The 19,213-nt window shown below is 39.4% G+C and overlaps 1 protein-coding gene across 1 annotated transcript in view; it reads right to left on the bottom strand.

Annotated features, from left to right (window-relative positions):
* The window catches only part of EIF2B3 (eukaryotic translation initiation factor 2B subunit gamma), a 144,448-nt gene extending 127,250 nt beyond the window's left edge, over positions 1-17,198 (bottom strand). The window contains exons 1-3 of the mRNA XM_038558254.1: positions 17,101-17,198; positions 13,382-13,538; positions 8,727-8,872 (exon numbers count right to left, since the gene is read on the bottom strand). Of these exons, the coding sequence (XP_038414182.1) occupies positions 8,727-8,872; positions 13,382-13,529 (294 nt within the window). The 5' untranslated portion in view covers positions 13,530-13,538; positions 17,101-17,198. The remainder of the gene's footprint in view (positions 1-8,726; positions 8,873-13,381; positions 13,539-17,100) is intronic.
* Between the last annotated feature and the right edge of the window lie 2,015 nt (positions 17,199-19,213).

Genomic DNA, 19,213 nt, shown 5'->3' with positions numbered 1-19,213 from the left:
TCTCTGACTCTCCTCATTCATGCAGTAGTATTTCTAAAATATTAAGCTGTTAACGATCCTTCAAAGTATCCCTACAGGATAAAGCATATATTTGATTTTCACCTCTATCCCAGACTGTAAAGACTGCATAGTACAGTGGTTAAGAGTACAGGATTTGAAGTAAGAGACCCATGTTCAATCACTAACTCCTTCATTAAACAGTCCCCTTTTCTAGTCTCAATAAAATTTAATAAGAGGTCTGAAGGAGGTGGAGCAGTCTTGGCCCTGTGAACTCTTAAAACTAGCAAACTAATATTCATTTTAAAAATGAAGCCCCATAAGACGCCTGGGTGGCTCTGTGGTTGAGCGTCTGTCTGCCTTTGGCTCAGGGTGACATACCAAGGCACTGGGATCGAGTCTCCTCGCATCAGGCTCCCCTTGGGGAGCCTGCTTCTCTCTCTACCTCTCTCTGTGTCTCTCGTGAATAAATAAATAAAATCTTTCACGAATAAATAAATAAAAATGAAATCCTGCATTGAGAATATGCTGGGAATTGAAGCCAAATTGAGCAGCACAGGGAAAACCAGTACACAACAAAGACAAAGGTTAGATAAAATGGAGATAATAGAGGAGAGGAGGAAGACCTTAAAAGAGGGGGCTCTATTGCTATGTAACTACAAAAGCTACCCTGACTTATCCTTCCCTTCTAAAAATTTAGGAAAATTAAATTTGGGTAAAATTAGCAATAGGAAAGGATTACAGTCAAATCCTGTACAAAGTTATTATTGAGAAAGATAATAGTAAGGGTTAGAATAACATCTCTACAATGAAGCACATGTCACAAAGACATGTTCATGAAATAGGTTAAATCTGCAGGTGAATATTTAGAAATAGACTAAAATAAGAAAATAACAGATGTGAATGGTTAAAGTAAATCTGAAAAAATTAGAAATTAGATGACAGAACTTAAGAAAGAATTAGAAATAAAAGAAAAAAATCCTTTCAGAAATAACAGCTAAACTAGAAAGGACACAAAAATGAATAAAACACAACTCTATGCATAATACCTCAAGGGAAACAGAATGTAAAAAAGGAAGAAAATCATAAAAAAGAAATAGATAAAAAGGATTTGAGGCAAAATATGAGAAGGTGAAGAAAAGCAACAAAAATTCGGCATATACATAAGAATCTCAAAAATTAGGGGCACCTGGGTGGCTCAGGTGGTTAAGTGTCTGTCTTTGGCTCAGGTCATGATCTCAGGGTCCTGGGATCCAGCCCTGCATCAGGCTCCCTGCTCAGTGGGGAACCTGCTTCTCCCTCTCCCTCTACCCCTCCTCCTTTTTTGTGCTCTCTCTCACTCAAATAAATAAAATCTTAAAAAAAAAAAAGGAATCCCGAAGGCTAAAACCAAAGTAATGAAACAGAACAAATACCTAAAACTGTAATTCCAGAAAACTTCTCAAAACAATAAAAAAGATGAAAACTTCACATGAAAAGGACATACTACATATCTAGAAAATATGATTCAGATCAATGGGATATATTATGTAGTAAAACCAGAAAAGTTTAAAGAAAAATAAAAACTTGGGGTGCCCAGCTGGCTTAGCTGGTAAAGCATGTGACTTAATCCTAGGGTCATGAGTTCAAGCCTCACACTGGACACAGAGTTTACTTAAAAAAATAAAATAGGGGGTGCACCTGGGTGGTGGAGTTGGCTAAGTGTCTGACTCTTGGTTTCAGCTCAGGTTGTGAGACTGAGCCCCACCTCAGGCTCTGCACTCAGCACAGAGTCTGCTTTAGATTCTCTCTCCCTCTCCCTTTGTCCTTCTCACTAGTGCTCTCTTTTCCTCTAATATAAATAAATAAATCTTTAAAAAATAAAATAAAATTGGGGTATTTGGCTCCCTCAGTCAGTGGAGCATGCAATTCTTGATCTTGGGGTTCTAAGTTTGAGCCCCTCGTTAGGTATTGAGATTAAAAATAAAATCTTTAAAAAACAAACAAACAAACAAACAAACCACCTTTGGGAATCCAGACAAAAAGATCAACTCACTCATAAGGTAAAGAAAGATTTTCACTAGCACTTTTTGGACAGCAACACTTTACAACAGAATCAATGAGGGAATTTAAGATATTCAAGGAAAAAATGTGAGTCAGAGATTTTATAACCATATAAATTGGCTTTGAAATATAAAGGCTGCAGCTAATCTGCTGAGCATCGATATCATGAAGACCTCCTACAGAATCTACTAGAAATAAGCTTCAGATAGCCAAAAGACTGGAGAGAAAAAAAGAAAGACAATCAAAAAATTATGTGCCTCCAAATAGAAGAACACACCTTAGAAAGTTTTATCCCTAAATTCAAAACTTGAATTTATTAAATTCAAGCCAAGAGCTTCTAAGTCCAACTACCAATACCAATACCAATATCAAGAGAGGGATACTTATTAAACACCACCACATGGTTGCAATCAATAAAATGCAGACTGTGGGAGGGGAAATATATAAGAAAATGAATTGCTGGGATCCCTGGATGGCGCAGCGGTTTAGCGCCTGCCTTTGGCCCAGGGCGCGATCCTGGAGACCCGGGATCAAATCCCACGTCGGGCTCTCAGTGCATGGAGCCTGCTTCTCCCTCTGCCTATGTCTCTGCCTCTCTCTCTCTCTCTCTCTCTCTCTCTGTGACTATCATAAATAAATAAAAACTTTAAAAAAATGTTAAAAAAAAAAAAGGAAAATGAATTGCTCAATTTCTCCAACAAATAAATTATAAGAAAAAGAAGAGATGGAGGGAAAATCTATATTTTAAAAGAGACATTTCAACCAACTGTAATTACAGTCCTTATTTGCCTCCTGATTTAAATAAACACTAAAATTATATTTATGAGGTAGCTGGAAACTCATATACTGAATAGATATTTGATAATGAAGAATTATTAATTTGTTTTTATTAATGGCATATGGCTTTTCTTTTTTTAAAGAGCTCTCATCTTAGTAATATATTCTGATACAGAGATAAAATAATATGTTTTGAGATTTGTTTCAAAAGAACATGAGAGGGAGCAAGATGGGTGGGGATATAAATGAAATAAGATTTGCTATGGGATGATAACTATTGAAGTTGGGTGATAGATACTTGAGCAATGTTCTATTTTTGTACATGTTTGAAATTTTCCCTGACAAGAAGTTAAAAAAACTATGGTCTATAATTGGTATTTAATAGATTAAGCAATTATAATCATTATTTTTATTTATTTATTTTTTATAATCATTATTTTTAGTAGACTCTGAATAAATATTTGCTAAATGAATGAGTTCAGACATAGATAAAACTGAATCATTCATCGACAAATCCGAAACGCTATGGTGGAGAAGATTTAAAATCTAAGAACTTTCATATTACCAACACCAGTTATAAGAATGGAGCTCGCTCACTCAGGGTGTGGGAGAATGAATGAGCCAATAATCTCTCTTGATAAGTCAGGGAAAGAGGGTGGGCAGCTGAAATAAAAAGTGAGAAGCCAGTAAGTCAGCAAAAATTGTGGAATGAGATAAGGCAAAATGAAGTAGAAAACAGTGCCAGAAGAATAAAACCAAATGGAATATGTATCTGTTAGTGGAAAAGACACATAGCAAAATATGATGTCCAGCTTCAATATCCTATAAGCACTAGTGATAAAGTTTCCACATATAAATAGAACTGCAATATACTTAGCAAATGCAATGTAAATGAAAAAGATTATCAATTAAAATGGTGAAATACATTTTAAACAAAATAGCCACGTAATGCCAATATGCTATGGTGGTCTTTCTCTAGAAAAGCAGAAGCCACATGGGATAACCTCACAGTAGTATTTGGGGAACTCAATGTGGAGGAAGTGGGTTAAAGATAAAAGAACTGAAAGCTAATAAACCCCCAAATCTCAAAGGGAATAATCTTACCTAAAATCTTATTTAAAACAGACCAAAACAGTCCCCAAAGGTTTAGGAAGCTGCTTTGTGGGCACAAGGTAAGATAAATAAATTGGCTCAAAGGGTCACTGCTTTTAAAGTACAGCACAGCCTGGGGGTACAACTTTGTACTTTAGATAGGTACTTGACATTTCTTAGCAAACACCAACAAACTGCTTTCTGAGGCTGCTTCACTTTCTTCAACTGTTTATATGTATTTCCATTACCTTTCCTACAAGTTTATGTTGATCCCAACCAGATGGTTCTAAATTTTGGCTTAGCTCAGGCCTTACTTTGATCTTAGTGGCTATTTAGGAGTCTACTAAGTTCCTCCACACGTTAGTTTTGTTGCCTCTGTTCCAGGTTGGAATGCAAGTTGATGCAAAGCCAGGATTTCAGAAGCCATTGGTATAGAAGAAACCAAGTTGAGAGAGCAAAGATAGCAGAGACCTGCTAGCCAAAGTCACAGCTCAAGAAGAAGGCACGCAAGTAGGATTATATGTAAAAGGTGCCATGTAAATGATGTAAAAACAAAATCATATTTAAAGGAGGAAAAGAAATGAGACTGTGCAGAATGACTTAATGAGGACTCTTACCTTAGGTTCAAGGGGGAGCCCTAATATAAGGATTCAATGGTCAAAACCGTAAGAGGCAGCAGTAACTTGGGAGTAAAATGCCCTACTGGCAGTTACTTTACTTGCTTCCACACGCCCACTCCTATTTATAGTTGTCACTAGTATCTCTCAAGCCTCTAAGAATTACTTATACAAGTCCCACATGAGACTTCTAGAATCTCTAGCTCCAGGTTAGGGTAAAAATAACATTTCTAAGACTTAAACATCAGGGAGCAAAGAGATTACACCTCCATCCTAAACGTTTAGACTGTAGCTAAAATAGTCCCTGGGAAGTCCACTAAATATCATAAGCTTCTTGGTAAACCTGGCATCCAATCCTATAAAAGAAAAGAATTATCATTTCATTTTCCTAGTGAAATTCCCCATATCTTCCCTAAGGAAATAAGCAGCTGTAGTCCAGAAAGTAACACACCCAACATTATGGTGTTGGAAATCTCCACTCCAGTCAGAAATACTAAAACCTACTTGGATGGAAGCACAGGAAAACAAAAAGAGAGGCCAAAAGTGAATGGAAATGTCTATAATACACCACACTGGAAGTCCTGGCCAGGGCAATAGACAATAAAAAAAAAACAAAAACAAATTATAAAGATTAAAAAGGAAGATGTAAGTAATACTGTTTTTATTTACAAGAAACATGATGATGTATATAGAAAATCCTGAAGAATCTACAATTTAACAAGATCAATATTCAAAAAACAATTTTATGTCTACATTTAAGGAACAAACAATTGAAAAATGGAGTTTTGAAAAAGCACCAGTTACAACATCATTAAAAACATTTACCTAGGAATAATTTATCAAGAGATGTTCAAAACTTCTACAATGGAAATTATAAAACACTACTGAGAGAAATTACAGGAAATCTAAATAAGTAGATGTTCAAGATTGGAAGAATCAATATTAAGATAGCAATTCTTCCCAAACTGATCTAAGATTCAGTTCAATTCTTACTATAAAGCTGAAATAAGACATCATTCAAAGGGTGCCTGGGTGGCTGAGTTGGTTAAATGTCTGCCTTTGGCTCAGGTCGTGATCTTAGGGTCCTGGGATCGAGCCCCACATTGGGCCTGTTTTTCCCTCTCCCCGTCCCCCACTTGCTCATTCTCTCTCTCGCTCTTTCTCTCTCTCTCTTAAATAAATAAAGAAAATGTTTTTAAAAGAAGACACTATTCAATGTGGTATTGAAGTAAAGACAAATAGACCAGTGAAACAAAATAGAGAAAACAGAAATAAACCAAACATATATGGTCAGTTGATCTTCAATGAAGGTACTGATGCAATTCAACAGAGACCGTAAAGTCTTTTTAACAAATAGTGCTGGAACAAATATCTATATAGAAAAAAAGTAAATTGGGATCCCTGGGTGGTGCAGCGGTTTGGCGCCTGCCTTTGGCCCAGGGCGCGATCCTGGAGACCCGGGATCGAATCCCACGTTGGGCTTCCGGTGCATGGAGCCTGCTTCTCCCTCTGCCTGTGTCTCTGCCTCTCTCTCTCTCTCTCTCTCTCTCTCTCTCTGTGACTATCATAAATAAATTAAAAAAAAAAAAAAAAAAAAAAAAAAAAAAGAAAAAAAGTAAATTTTATCTCTATTATCATACCACATACAAAATTAATCAAGATGGGGTAGACATCTAAACATAAAAGCTAATAAACCTTTTTAGAAGTAAACATAAAAGAGTATCTTTATTGGGGCATCTGGGTGGCTCAGTTGATTGCCTGACTCTTGGTTTCAACTCAGGTCATGATCTCAGCGTCATGAGACTGAACCTTATGTGGGGCTCCACGCTCAGCAGGAAGTCTGCCTGGGATTCCCTCCTCCCTCTGTTCCTCCCCTGCTTATGTGTTCCCTCTTTCTCTCAAACAAATAAATCTTAAAAAAAATAATGTCTTCACAAGATTGGGATAGGCGAAGATTTCTTAGGACACAAAAAGTATATTAACTATAAAAGAAAAAAAAGCAGTAATCTAAATTTCATCAACATTGAAAACCTCTGGTCATGAAAAGACACCATTAAGAAAGCAAAAAGGCAAGTCACAGACTGACAGAAGATATTCACAACACATATCTGACAAAGATTTGCATCTAGCATACTTAAGAAATTTCTATAATCAATAATAAAAAGGTAAACAATTCAATTTAAAAATATGCAAACGCTTTGAACACTCCATAAAAATATGCAAATGGCCAATAACCACATAGAAAGGTGGTTAGCATCATTATTATCGGAGAAACACAATTAAAACGAGATACTACTACATATATATATCCACTAAAATGGTTAAAATGTAAAAGACTGACAACACCAACTGTTGATGAAGATGTGAAACAAATGCAACCCTTATACATTGTTGATGGAAGTATAAAATGGTATAACCACTTGGAAAACCATAGAGCAGTTTCTAATACAGTAAACCCTACAAACTAGAATATTTTCCCAAAAGACTTGCAGAACAACGTTCACAATAACTTTATTTATGATATCCCAAAATTAGAAACAACACAAATGACCATCAATAGTAAATAGTGGTATATTTATGCAATGGAATAAAAAACTAGTTATATCCTCTATAATATGAATGAATCTATTTTTTAAAAAATTTTATTTATTTATGATAGTCACACAGGGAGAGAGAGAGAAAGAGGCAGAGACACAGGCAGAGGGAGAAGCAGGCTCCATGCACCGGGAGCCCGACGTGGGATTTGATCCCAGGTCTCCAGGATCGCGCCCTGGGCCAAAGGCAGGCGCCAAAGCGCTGCGCCACCCAGGGATCCCAATATGAATGAATCTAAAAAATATTATGTTGAACCAAAGAAACCAGAATAAAATTGTATGATTCTATTTATATCTAGTTCATGAACAACAAAGTTAACATATGAATTGACTCTAGAGGGGTGGAGTGCTGGGAGGTTGAGGGAGGCGCTCGCTAAAAAGAAGTACAAAGGAACTTTCAGAGGTAAAGGCAATGTTCTAGATTTGGGTAATGGTAATCAGGGTGTATACGTATCTGTCAAAACTCAATGAACTGTGTATTTAATATCTATATTTTACTGTGTATAAATTATTCCCCAATAAAGGTGGGGTGGAGAGAAAGGCCATGTACATTTCTGCATTAATTTTTTGTTCTATACAGCATAGGCAGGTTGAAAATATTATTACATTTGGTTGCAGTCACCAGAAATATCAGAAGAGTCTGCTCCCCAATTCAAACAAGATGACAACAGTATCATACAGACTGAATTTTTTCCAAAGGACATCAATTTAAAAACAGTTTACAGTGGATATTTCTCAGTTCATATGCCACAGGCCAGCAGGGAGACTATGTCCTCATATCCATATGCCCCTGCTAGTATCTAATCAAGTAGACCAAAAGGTCAAGTGTTATCATGTTGTAGGGGTGAGGGGCCAGAATTTTTGAAAATTCCTTTGTACTTCTTTCCAGTCAATCTGTCATCTGCAGAGTCAACTGCTACTCTGATTTTTATCACTATAGATTAATTTTGCTTGTTCATGGGGGATCCTAGGTGGCTCAGTCAGTTAAGCTTTTAGTTCTTGATTTCGGCTCAGGTCATGATATCAGGGTTGTGGAACTGAGTCCAGCTCCAAGCTGACCATGGAGTAGGCGTGGGATTCTCTTTCTCCCTCTGTCCTGAGATGGAGTCCTGTGTTGGGCTCCCTGCTCAGTGGGAAGTCTGCTTCTCACTGTACCTGTCACCCTTCCCTCTGTTCATGCTCTCGCTATCTCTCTGCCTCTCTCAAATGAATAAATAAAAAATCTTTTTAAAAAGTATATCTTTTTTATAAAGATGTACAATTACTCAAAAATATTGGAAATCAGTGACTATGATAACTAAATGTCTAAATTTTCATTAACAATCAAAATAGGGGTGCCTGGCTGGCTCAGAGGAGCATGTAACTCTTAATCTTGGGGTCATGAGTTTGAGCCCCATATTAGGTGTAGAGATCATTTAAATAAATAAATAAATACATAAACCTAAAAAAATAGTAAAAGTAAAATGAGGTTGAAGAGTACATGGGCAACAAAATATGTGACGCAAGAATATATTTTCAACAAAGCATTGTAAACTGAAATGCATTGAGAAAACATAAAGTAATATTTATCTTCAAGAAACAATAAAAATCAAGAATAGATTCTCACCTTAAGTTTTGGATATATTTGGCGCAGAGAATCTGCAGTCCCTTTGTCAGCTTCATCAGGAATACACACAATATCTAGCTTCATTTTCATCTTGAATTCTCCTGATAAAGCCTTTTGGACATCCCTGGTTGTGATGACAATGACTTCTACAGCACAAAAGGAAAAACACAAAAACTCTCATTCATTTAGATAATGGTTTCCTATGTCAATTACATGTGGTCTGTTTCAGGGACACCTGGATGGCTCGGTGGTTGAGCAGCTGGCTTTGGCTCAGGTTATGATCCCGGGGTCCTGGGATGGAGTCTTACACTGGGCTCATTGAGGGGAGTCTGCTTCTCACTCATCTATATCTCTGCCTCTTTCTCATGAATAAATAAAAATAAATTATTAAAAAGAAAAAAAAAAAGATGTGGTCTGTTCCTAGACGTAATAATAACAGCTAATATTATTGAGCCTTTTCAATATATTTACATGCATTCTCTCAATGCATACAACAATCTCATTTTACAAATGAGGAAACTTGGACTAAAAGATATTAGGTGACTTTGTTCAGGTTCACACAACTAGTGAGCAATGGATTCAAGATAAAACTCAGGTCTGATGATTAGAGGTTGCACATTAATATATTACATGCCACTTCTTGATAAAAAGAACTCAGAAGAACATTCATCAAAGCATATACAAATGGGATCACATTTTAAATCTTCATTTACTACAAAATAAATAAATAAATAAAAAATAAATCTTCATTTACTACAAAGGAAGAGCTATCACCACCTCCCACCAGGAAGCCATGAGTGCTTCATTGAGTATCACAATGAACCCTACTAAGAGGTAATTTTCAATAACAGGTGTCTTCATTTTACCCATATAGCTGGTAACCAATGACAGAAAACTGGAGATCTTTGTTACCAATCTTTGGTAGGGTAATGTAATTCACTGCAACATAACATGTGTTACTGATGTCTGAAGATCAGATTTTAGCATCTCATTTTCCACTTGTTCCATGATAGTGTTCCAGGTAACAATGATCTCTCCCTTTCAGAAAAGTAATCATACTTTTTTATTTTCTTCCCTTCTCTTCTTTCTTCCTTCCTCTTTCTTTCTTTTCCAAATAATTTAACTTCCCTTCCTTCCTTCTCCCATCTTTCTTCCATTCCCCACTTTGCTTTTAGTAACCAACTCATTCCACCAATAAATACAAATACATTTAATACATAAAGTAAAAATAGGCACTAAGAAGTCAGAAATGAACTCAACATGGTTTCTATTCTTAAGAAACTTAACATGGAGAAATTACACATATAAGTGACTAACTAAAGGAGGGCGCCTGGGTGGCTCAGTGGTTGAATGTCTGTCTTCGGCTCAGGGAGTGATCCTGGAGTCCTGGGATCGAGTCCCACATCGGGCTCCCTGCATGGAGTCTGTTCTCCCTCTGCCTATGTCTCTTCCTCTCTCTCTCTGTCTCTCATGAATAAATAAATAAAATCTTTTTTATTTTATTTATTTATTTATTTATTTATTTATTTATTTATTTATTTATTTATTTTTAATAAAATCTTTTTTAAAAAAATGACTAACTAAGGAAGGCTTCCTGGAAAGGATGGCCTTTGAGATACATAAAGATAAAATCAAGTCCACCAAAAACCTCTTTAGTACACACTTTATGTAGATGCTGATGGTACAAAGATGAATGAGATACAGTACCTGCTCTCAGAGAGATGTCTTCCGTGACACTAATTATAGCATAAAAGAGTATGTTGGTTAGTACTGAGATAGAAAAACAAAATGTAAAAAAATAAATAAATAAATAAAACAAAAAACAACAAAATGTGGGACACCTAGGTGGTTCAGCAGTTGAGTGTCTGCCTTCGGCTCAGGTGGTGATCCCAGGGTCCTGGGATTGAGTCCCACATCAGGCTCCCTGTGGGGAGCCTGCTTCTCTTTCTGCCTGTATCTCTGCCTCTCTCTGTGTGTCTCTCGTGAATAAATAAAATCTTAAGAAAAAGAAAAACAAAGTGTGAAGTATGATAAAACCATAGAGGACAGGGTGATTGATGCTGTTTAGAATTTTAGAGAGGATAACATCTTGGAGAGGACATTATTTTATTTTTTTGGAGAGAACATTATAGATAGAGTAGATAAAGTGAAGAGAGTAACTGCAAATATGGGACAGTCAGTCTAATAATTAGACTAAGACTCTTATGTGTGGAGAGAAACAAAAATGCTGACCAGGGCTACATTAACTTCTCTAAACTCATGAACAATATGAAGAAAATGAACTCAAGACTTTGCTATTAAACTCCAGAATCCTGGGCAGCCCGGGTGGCTCAGCAGTTTGGCGCGGCCTTCAGCCCGGAGCCTGATCCTGGAGTTCCGGGATCGAGTTCTGCGTCGGGCTCCTGCGTGGAGCCTGCTTCTCCCTCTGCCTGTGTTTCTGCCCCTCTCTCTCTCTCCTGTGTCTCTCAGGAATAAATAAATAAAATCTTAAAAAACAAAACAAAAAAACCCTCCAGAATCCTGTGTTTAGGAGGCACTCATCAATTTCTGAGTGAGCCTTAGTGAGACGAAATTTCCTATGTAATGGGTATTAAATATACCACAAAAGGCAACCCCAACCATAACTAAAGATATAGCAGAAAGAAAAAACAAGTTATTGATGACAAATCCATGAAAAGTTATGAAAGGATAGTATGATATTTTAAAGTGTATTAAAAAGAAAATCTTTGGGGCATCTGGCTGGCTCAATAGGTAGAACATGTCACTCCTGATCTCATGGTTGTGAGTTCAAGCCCCAAGTTGTGTATATAAATTACTTAAAAATAAAACCTTAAAAATAAAATATTAAAATCTTTTCTAAAACATCTCTCTCTTTTTTTAAGATTTTATTCATTTATTCATGAGAGACACAGAGACAGAGAGGCAGGTACATAGGCAGAGAGAGAAGCAGGCTCCAGGGAGCGAGCCCGATGCAGGACTGGATCCCATGACCCAAGCCAAAGGTAGACGCTCAACCACTGAGCCACCCAGGTACCCCTAAAACATCTCTTAACATCAATGTCATGTAGACCACTACATAGAAATGTTCATGGGTCTGTCTCAGGAAGGCAATTCACATAGTTCAATGAACAATGGAACGCAAGACTGTGCCCCAGGATCTGAAACCACTTCCATCTGGTACTTGGATTTGCTATTTCTCTTTTTCCTTTTCTTTTTTTTTTTTTAATTTTTATTTATTTATGATAGTCACACATAGAGAGAGAGAGAGAGAGAGAGAGGCAGAGACACAGGCAGAGGGAGAAGCAGGCTCCATGCACCGGGAGCCCGATGTGGGATTCGATCCAGGGTCTCCAGGATCACGCCCTGAGCCAAAGGCAGGCGCTAAACCGCTGCGCCACCCAGGGATCCCTCTTTTTTCTTTTTTTAAATTTTATTTATTCATTCATGAGAGACAGAGGGGGAGGTGGGAGGCAGAGACACAGGCAGAGGGAGAAGCAGGCTCCATGCAGGGAGCCTGACACGGGACTTGATCCTGGGACACCAAGATCAGGCCCTGGGCTGAAGGCAGGGCTAAACTGTTGAGCCACCCAGGCTGCCTGGATTTGCAATTTCTAACCACAGGACACCTCAAACTCATTGCGGCCAAAGTTGAACTCATTATATTCATTCAAACCTATTCTTTGACTCCTAATACCTTTCCTACTTACTGGCATCACCATCTAGTCACCCAAGCAAAAAGTAGAGGGAACTCTTCTTTTTTTTTTCCATTCTCTCTCCCCATTAATCATCAACTTTCTCAAATATTCCCTCTTCTCCATCTTTAGTACTACTTCTTTAGTTCAGGTCCTCTTTATTGCTGGTGTAGACTCTGTAACAATTTCCCGATTTATCTCCCTGCTTGTAGTCAACTCCCTCAAATCCATTCTTTATACAGTTTCCAAAGCATTATTTCTAAAATGTGCATCTAAGTTGTCAAATTTATTACCATAAAGTTGTTCATAATATTCACTTACTATCTCTTTAATGTTTGCAGGATCTGTAGTGATGTCCCCTCTATTTATATTTGTATCTAGACTTTAAGGTCCTAGAAATCAAGGCCTGAGTTATCTTTTCAATACTGTGCCCCTTAATATATTAATATGTCATTGGGTACATACAGATTCATAGTGAGCACTGACTATGAGGTACTAACTTGGATTCCCACTGTGCTCATTTCAGATCATTGTTTTGTTCTGTTTTTAAAGATTTATTTATTTATTCATGAGAGACACACACACACGGAGAGAGAGAGAGAGAGAGGCTGAGATACAGGCAGAGGGAGAAGCAAGCTCCCTGCAGGGAGCCCAATGCGGGACTCGATCCCAGGACCCCGGGATAACGCCCTGAGCCAAAGGCAGATGCCTAACCTCTGAACCACCCAGGCATCCCTCATCTCGGATCGTTGTGAAGAGCAGCTCTAACACAGTAATAGTGCTGTCTTTTCAACCTTTTTATACAGCAATAGAGCACTCCAATGTTCCTAATTTAGAGGACAGTCTCTAGCCAGTGCTGAGTCCTGGTCTTCCCTCATTCTCTCTCACTCTTATAAAGCTGATAAATCACTGAGATCAAACATCCTCAAAATTTTATGAGTACATCTAATTGTCAAAGCTCACCTTCAAATCCAACACGCTCAAGCAGGTTCAATGGGTACCAAATTAAAGGTTTGTTCCCAACTGGAAGCAGAGGTTTGGGAATGCTGGAAGTCAGGTCTGTCATTCGAGATCCCCCTCCAACTGCCATCACTACTGCTTGGAATTCCATTTTCACAAACTGTGGTCATAGAAAAAACAACAGAAAAAAAAATCAACAAAACTCAAAGCACATACAGTACTAACCACTAACCCTATTTCTATTTAGGTTATTGATACTCACTAATGTCAAATGTGTCATTTCCAACTCCAATAACCACAATAAGAAAGTTTAGCTATAGAGTAAACATACCTTTATTATAATTTCTGACTTGCCAATATATACTTTCAGCTCCAGCCAGGGCAGAGGGGCTAAAGGAGGCATATGAATTAAAGAAACCTGGCCCTTTCCCTTGAAGTGCTCACAATTATGTGGAAAAGACAAAATCAGTAAACTACAATATACTATCATTAATGTCATGGCAGGGATATATCCAAGATGCAGTAGGCATATAGTGAAGGTAACATCTAAGTCTTAGAAAAGACAGGGAAAGTTTTATAGGAAGGTAATATTTCAGCTGACTCTTAAAGGCGTAAGAGTTTACCAAGAGGTGTGTGTGTGTGTGTATGTGTATACATACACACACACACATACATATACACAATGGAATATTACTCAGCCATCAAAAAGAATGCAATCTTGCCATTAGCAATGACAGGCATGGAACTAGAGGGTATTATGTTAAGTGCAATAAATTAGTCAGAGAAAGATAAAACACCATATGATTTCACTCATATGTGGAATTTAAGAAACAAAACAGAGGAACATAGGGGAAGGGAAGGAAAAATAAATTAAGATGAAAACAGAGAGGGAGGCAAACAATAAGAGACTCTTGACTCCAGGAAACAAAGAGTTGCTGGAGGGGAGGTGGGTGGAGAGATGGGGTAACTGGGTGATGGGCATTAAGGAGGGCACTTGATGTAATGAGCACTGGGTGTTATATACAACTGATGAATCATTAAATTCTACCCCCGAAATCAATTACACAGTATATGTTACTTAAATCAAATTAGAATAAAAAGGGAAGCCCAGGTGGCTCAGTGGTTTAGTGCCGCCTTCAGCCCAGGGCCTGATCCTGGAGACCCGGGATCGAGTCCCACATTGGGCTCCCTGCATGGAGCCTGCTTCTCCCTCTGCCTGTGTTTCTGCCTCTCTCTCTCTATCTCTCATGGACAAATAAATAAATAAAATCTTAAAAAAAAAACAAATTTGAATAAAAAATTTATTTAAAAAGAGTTTACCAACTGGGCTTCTGATATGAGTATTTCTTGAAAAAAATTGAAAACTTCTAACTAGAATTAACAGTATAAATAAAAGTATATTAGGTCTCTGAAAAGTAAAAAATGACTTACGATGACTCCAATAACAGCCATTTGCTCCCATCTTCTCATTATCCCCAACTATGAAAGATATTACTATAAACACAAATGTAGGCTTGTATCTGAATCTAGATTTGCAGAACCCAATGGCAGAAACAAATCAGATTAATTTGTTTTTCTAAACTCAAGGTAATAAACTTGTTTGACCTTCAAAAGAATCTCTTTACAGTGGCTACCACAGATAAGGTGCATAGTAAAAGGTCATAAATCCTTACTGATTCAAAATAAAGGTACTCTTTGATTTACAATAAATGGTATCACTTTTGAAATACAAGTGTGAAATGCAATGTTCAGAAAAAAAATTTATTTGACAACAAATTGGCAAATAATGCTGCACCTTTACCCATAATTATGTTCAGTCCTGGGACCCTCATCAATATTTAAACAGCAGGACTTAAACCCAGTACACTCAGGCACAAAGTGAAGGTTCCTGTACAATGTCTACAACTTAAAGATATGGTAATTTCAATTCCAGCAAATATTTGCCTCAGACTGAAATTTAACTTCAATTTGGCTGGCACTATATAATTCCTATCACATCTGATGTTATTATAAAAGAGCATTGGAGCTTTGAGTCAAAAGCCCTGAGTTTGAGTTCTGGTTCTACCACTAATAGGTGAGGTGACCAGAGGCCTGACATTTAAAACTTTAAGTGTCCTCAGTTCCTAGAAGGGACCCTGGTACTTAAGCTCACAGACCCCTGAAGCAGACCGGCTGGATTTGAGTTCTAACATGTATTAGTTGTGTGAACTAGAGCAAGCTTCATAAATTTTCTATGCTTCAGTTTTCTTCATTTTTTTAAGATGAGGATAATTATAGTTTCTACTTCATAAAGTTGTGAAGAGATGGTTTATATATGTAAAGCACAGAAAATATTGTCAATCCCACTGTTTGATATCATTAGACAAAGGCTAGGTCATGGCAAGCCGCCCTTACCAAATGAACTATGCTGTTGTATAATTCTGGTCTCTCCTTGCTGCTCTTGTTTTCTAGGTTGTCTTTCTCCTTCGCCTAGAAATCACCTACTGAACTTTTTAAAAAACTATTTTGTTTATTTATTCATGAGGGAGAGAGAGAGAGAGAGAGAGAGGCAGAGACACAGGCAGAGGGAGAAGCAGGCTCCATGCAGGGAGCCTTATGCAGGACTCGATCCCTGGACTCCAGGATCAGCCCTGGGCCTGAAGGCAGCTGCTCAACCCCTGAGCCACCCAGGCGTCCCTCACCTACTTAAGTTTAAGGCTCAATCCAAGAACCACCTTCCTTAATTAAAAAAAAAAAAAAAAAAAATTCCTAACCTTTCCCACCCTCCTGGTAGAAGCAACTCCTTCCCTCTTAGGTGCTTCCACTCTATCATGTGCAGATCATCTCTTTCCAGGCTTTATTGCACAGGTATTTAAATGTCTATATCCCGTGAGTTCCGTGAAGGCAGGGACCGTGTTTATTATCACCGTTATTCCCAATACCTAACACAATTCCCATCAGATGCCTGGCACTCAATCAGTGTTTGTGGGATGAGCATCTGTGAACATCACAACAACTTCGACCCCCTGTAAAAGTCAAGCTCAACATGTGCACAAGGGATAGGAGACCCCTGATCACTAGGATCTAAGGCTCCTGCTCCCAGTGAGGTTCTGGGTGACAATCGTGAACACAACTAGCCATGACACCAGGCCGACTGTCAAATGCCTCAATGTCACTGCCGCGACTCTGGATGATGGGAATCACAGCCACCAGTGTCTTCAGCCTCCAAGCTTTAGAACCGGGTGTTCACGGCATCTCAGACACGCTTGCATCACAGCACTCACTGCCTTTTCCCTTCGTAAACCGGTGAGATAAAACACTATCATCCTTGGTCTCTCGTCTGGATTTCACCGTATTCGTATTGGACTGCCTTGCTTTATTTGTTTAAATAAAGTTAGGGAGAACAAATAAATGAAGAGCTGAAGTGGAAAGAGTCCCGGAGCTGGTTCTCACTCGCTGTGACTTTAAGCAGGTGCTCCCCTCCCCGAAACTCCTCTCCATCCGCTGCACAAAGCGCTGGCCCCGATTCTCCCCAAGCGCTCCTCTCGCGCGGCCCCTGAGCGGCCCCGCCGGGTCCGGAGACCCTGGGGCTCTGCACCCCTCCCACCCCCTCAGGCCTTCCTCAGCCGGGATCGAGGAGCCCGCTCCCCCACATGAAGCGGGGCCCCGCCGTCCCCACCGCGGTGCTCACCCCCAGCAGCCAGCTCGTAAGGGGCCCGGCAGCCCCAGCGCCGCAGCCTTACCTCTCAGCTCCCGGCGCGCCACGGCCGCTCCCAGCGCTCCCCACGCCGCCTCCGACTGACAGCCCGAGGGCGCAGGCGCGCGATGGCCGAGAGGGTCGATGGGACGCACGGGGCAGGGCGGCGGCGAAGGGACGAGCGCGGAGCGATAGATTGCGCCCGGGCGGAGGAGGCGGAGGAGGCGGAGGGGCCCGCTCCCTTTCCTTCATTCACAAATCGTCACCGCCCATTGAGTGTCCTTCCTGGAGCTGGGCGCCTGGAGTCCACATTGCAACAAGTCATTCAAGAAGTTGGCCCCGACCTCCACTCTGTGAAAGGAGAGCTCGTGGGAGCCACAGTCTCGGGCCGGCCAGGGGAGAAGTGTCCAAGAGCCTTTGCAGGCCAGGGATTGCCGAGGCTTTCTGGGTCTGCGGTGTCTAATGTAGAGACTCACCTCGGCTTTCTGAGCCAGACTCTTATCAAATGGAAAACAATCACCTTTAACCGTCAAAATTTGGGGAGGAAGGGTGTCAGTGAAGACCTCATTGAGACAGCGACACCAAACAGTGGCTTGACGAGGGCAGCCCGGGTGGGTCAGCGGTTTGGCGCCGCCTTCAGCCCAGAGCCTGATCCTGGAGTCCTGGGATCGAGTCCCACACCAGGCTCCCTGCATGGAGCCTGCTTCTCCCTCTGCCTGTGTCTCTGCCTCTCTGTGTGTGTCTTTCATGAATAAATAAGTAACATCTTAAAAAAAAAAAAAAAAAGAGTGTCTTGATGAGACTGAGTCAGTTGGGTATCTGGGGTAAGAGCCTTCCAGCTAGACTAGCTAGCAGGTGCAAAGGCCCTGAAGACAGCCTGCATGTTCAGTGGAGAGGCGAATATCCCTGAAGGGAAGTAAGTCGGTGGAAAGTGAATGATGGCAAAGGTCAAAAGAGACAATAGGAGAGGGTGGAGGATTCTGATCACTTGGGTCTTTTTTTTAAAAACTGTTTTATTTTTTTTAAGATTATTTATTTATTCATGAGAGAGAGAGAGAGAGAGAGGCAGAGACACAGGCAGAGGGAGAAGCAGGCTCCATGCAGGGAGCCCAACGGGGGACTCGATCCCAGGTCTCCAGGATCACACCCTGGGCTGAAGGCAGAGGCTTAACCGCTGAACCACCCAGGCGTCCCTAAAAATAAAATCTTTAAAAAGAATTATTGGATATCCCAAAGAACTTTTGTTTATATGTATTATATCTATTGATATTTATAAAAACTACTGAGGAATTTTTTTGAAAGATTTTATTTCTTTTTAGAGACACAGAGCACAAGCAGGGGGAGCAACAGGCAGAGGGAGAAGGAGATGCAGATTCCTCGTTGAGCAAAGAGCCCGATGTGGGGCTGGATCCGAGGCCCTGGGATCATGACCTGAGCCCAAGGCAGACGCCCAACTGACTAAGCCACCCAGGTGCCACTCAACCTGTGAAATTAAATAGTAATTCATTTTCAAAACAAAAATAAAACCATTAAATGTTAACACAAATACCATTTTTATGAAAATATATGTTTTCAAACAAAAAAATTAGAAGAATGCCATGGTTTCATCTTTTTTGCAGATCTCTTTAATGTCTGGCTTAGTAGAAAACAGTTGTATTTTCCCATCAGTTGCAATATATTGTTTTGGGTGAATTCTATGATAAAGCCTGACCTCACACAGGTACAGTTGGAAAAGGGAGAGATATTTTTTAGTTGTAGATAATATTCTTTGATACTACACAAAAACTCAATAAGTGGCAATTTGTTAAAGATTTGTTGCAAGGTAGAATCATTAAATCAATGAGCATTTGTACTCTAATGCTTTTTTTTTAAAGGCTTTATTTATTTATTCATGAGAGGTACAGAGAGAGGCAAAGACATAGGCCTTGCAGGGAGCCTGATGCGGGACTCAATCCCAGGACCTCAGGATCATGCCCCAAGCCAAAGGCAGACACTCAACCACTGAGCCACACAGACATCCCTAATACTTACACTTCAAATGAACATCTTATCCACGCATGACTTTACAACTCGATGCATTGATCACTTGTAAAATATCCTCCCAAATGTTGACTCATTATATTTTAAAAATTACATTTGCTAATATTACCACCAATCTT

The sequence above is a fragment of the Canis lupus genome, chromosome 15 (assembly GCF_011100685.1).
Source record: "Canis lupus familiaris isolate Mischka breed German Shepherd chromosome 15, alternate assembly UU_Cfam_GSD_1.0, whole genome shotgun sequence".
NCBI classification, from domain to species: Eukaryota; Metazoa; Chordata; class Mammalia; order Carnivora; family Canidae; genus Canis; species Canis lupus.
This window is presented reverse-complemented; position numbering and strand designations above follow the sequence as displayed.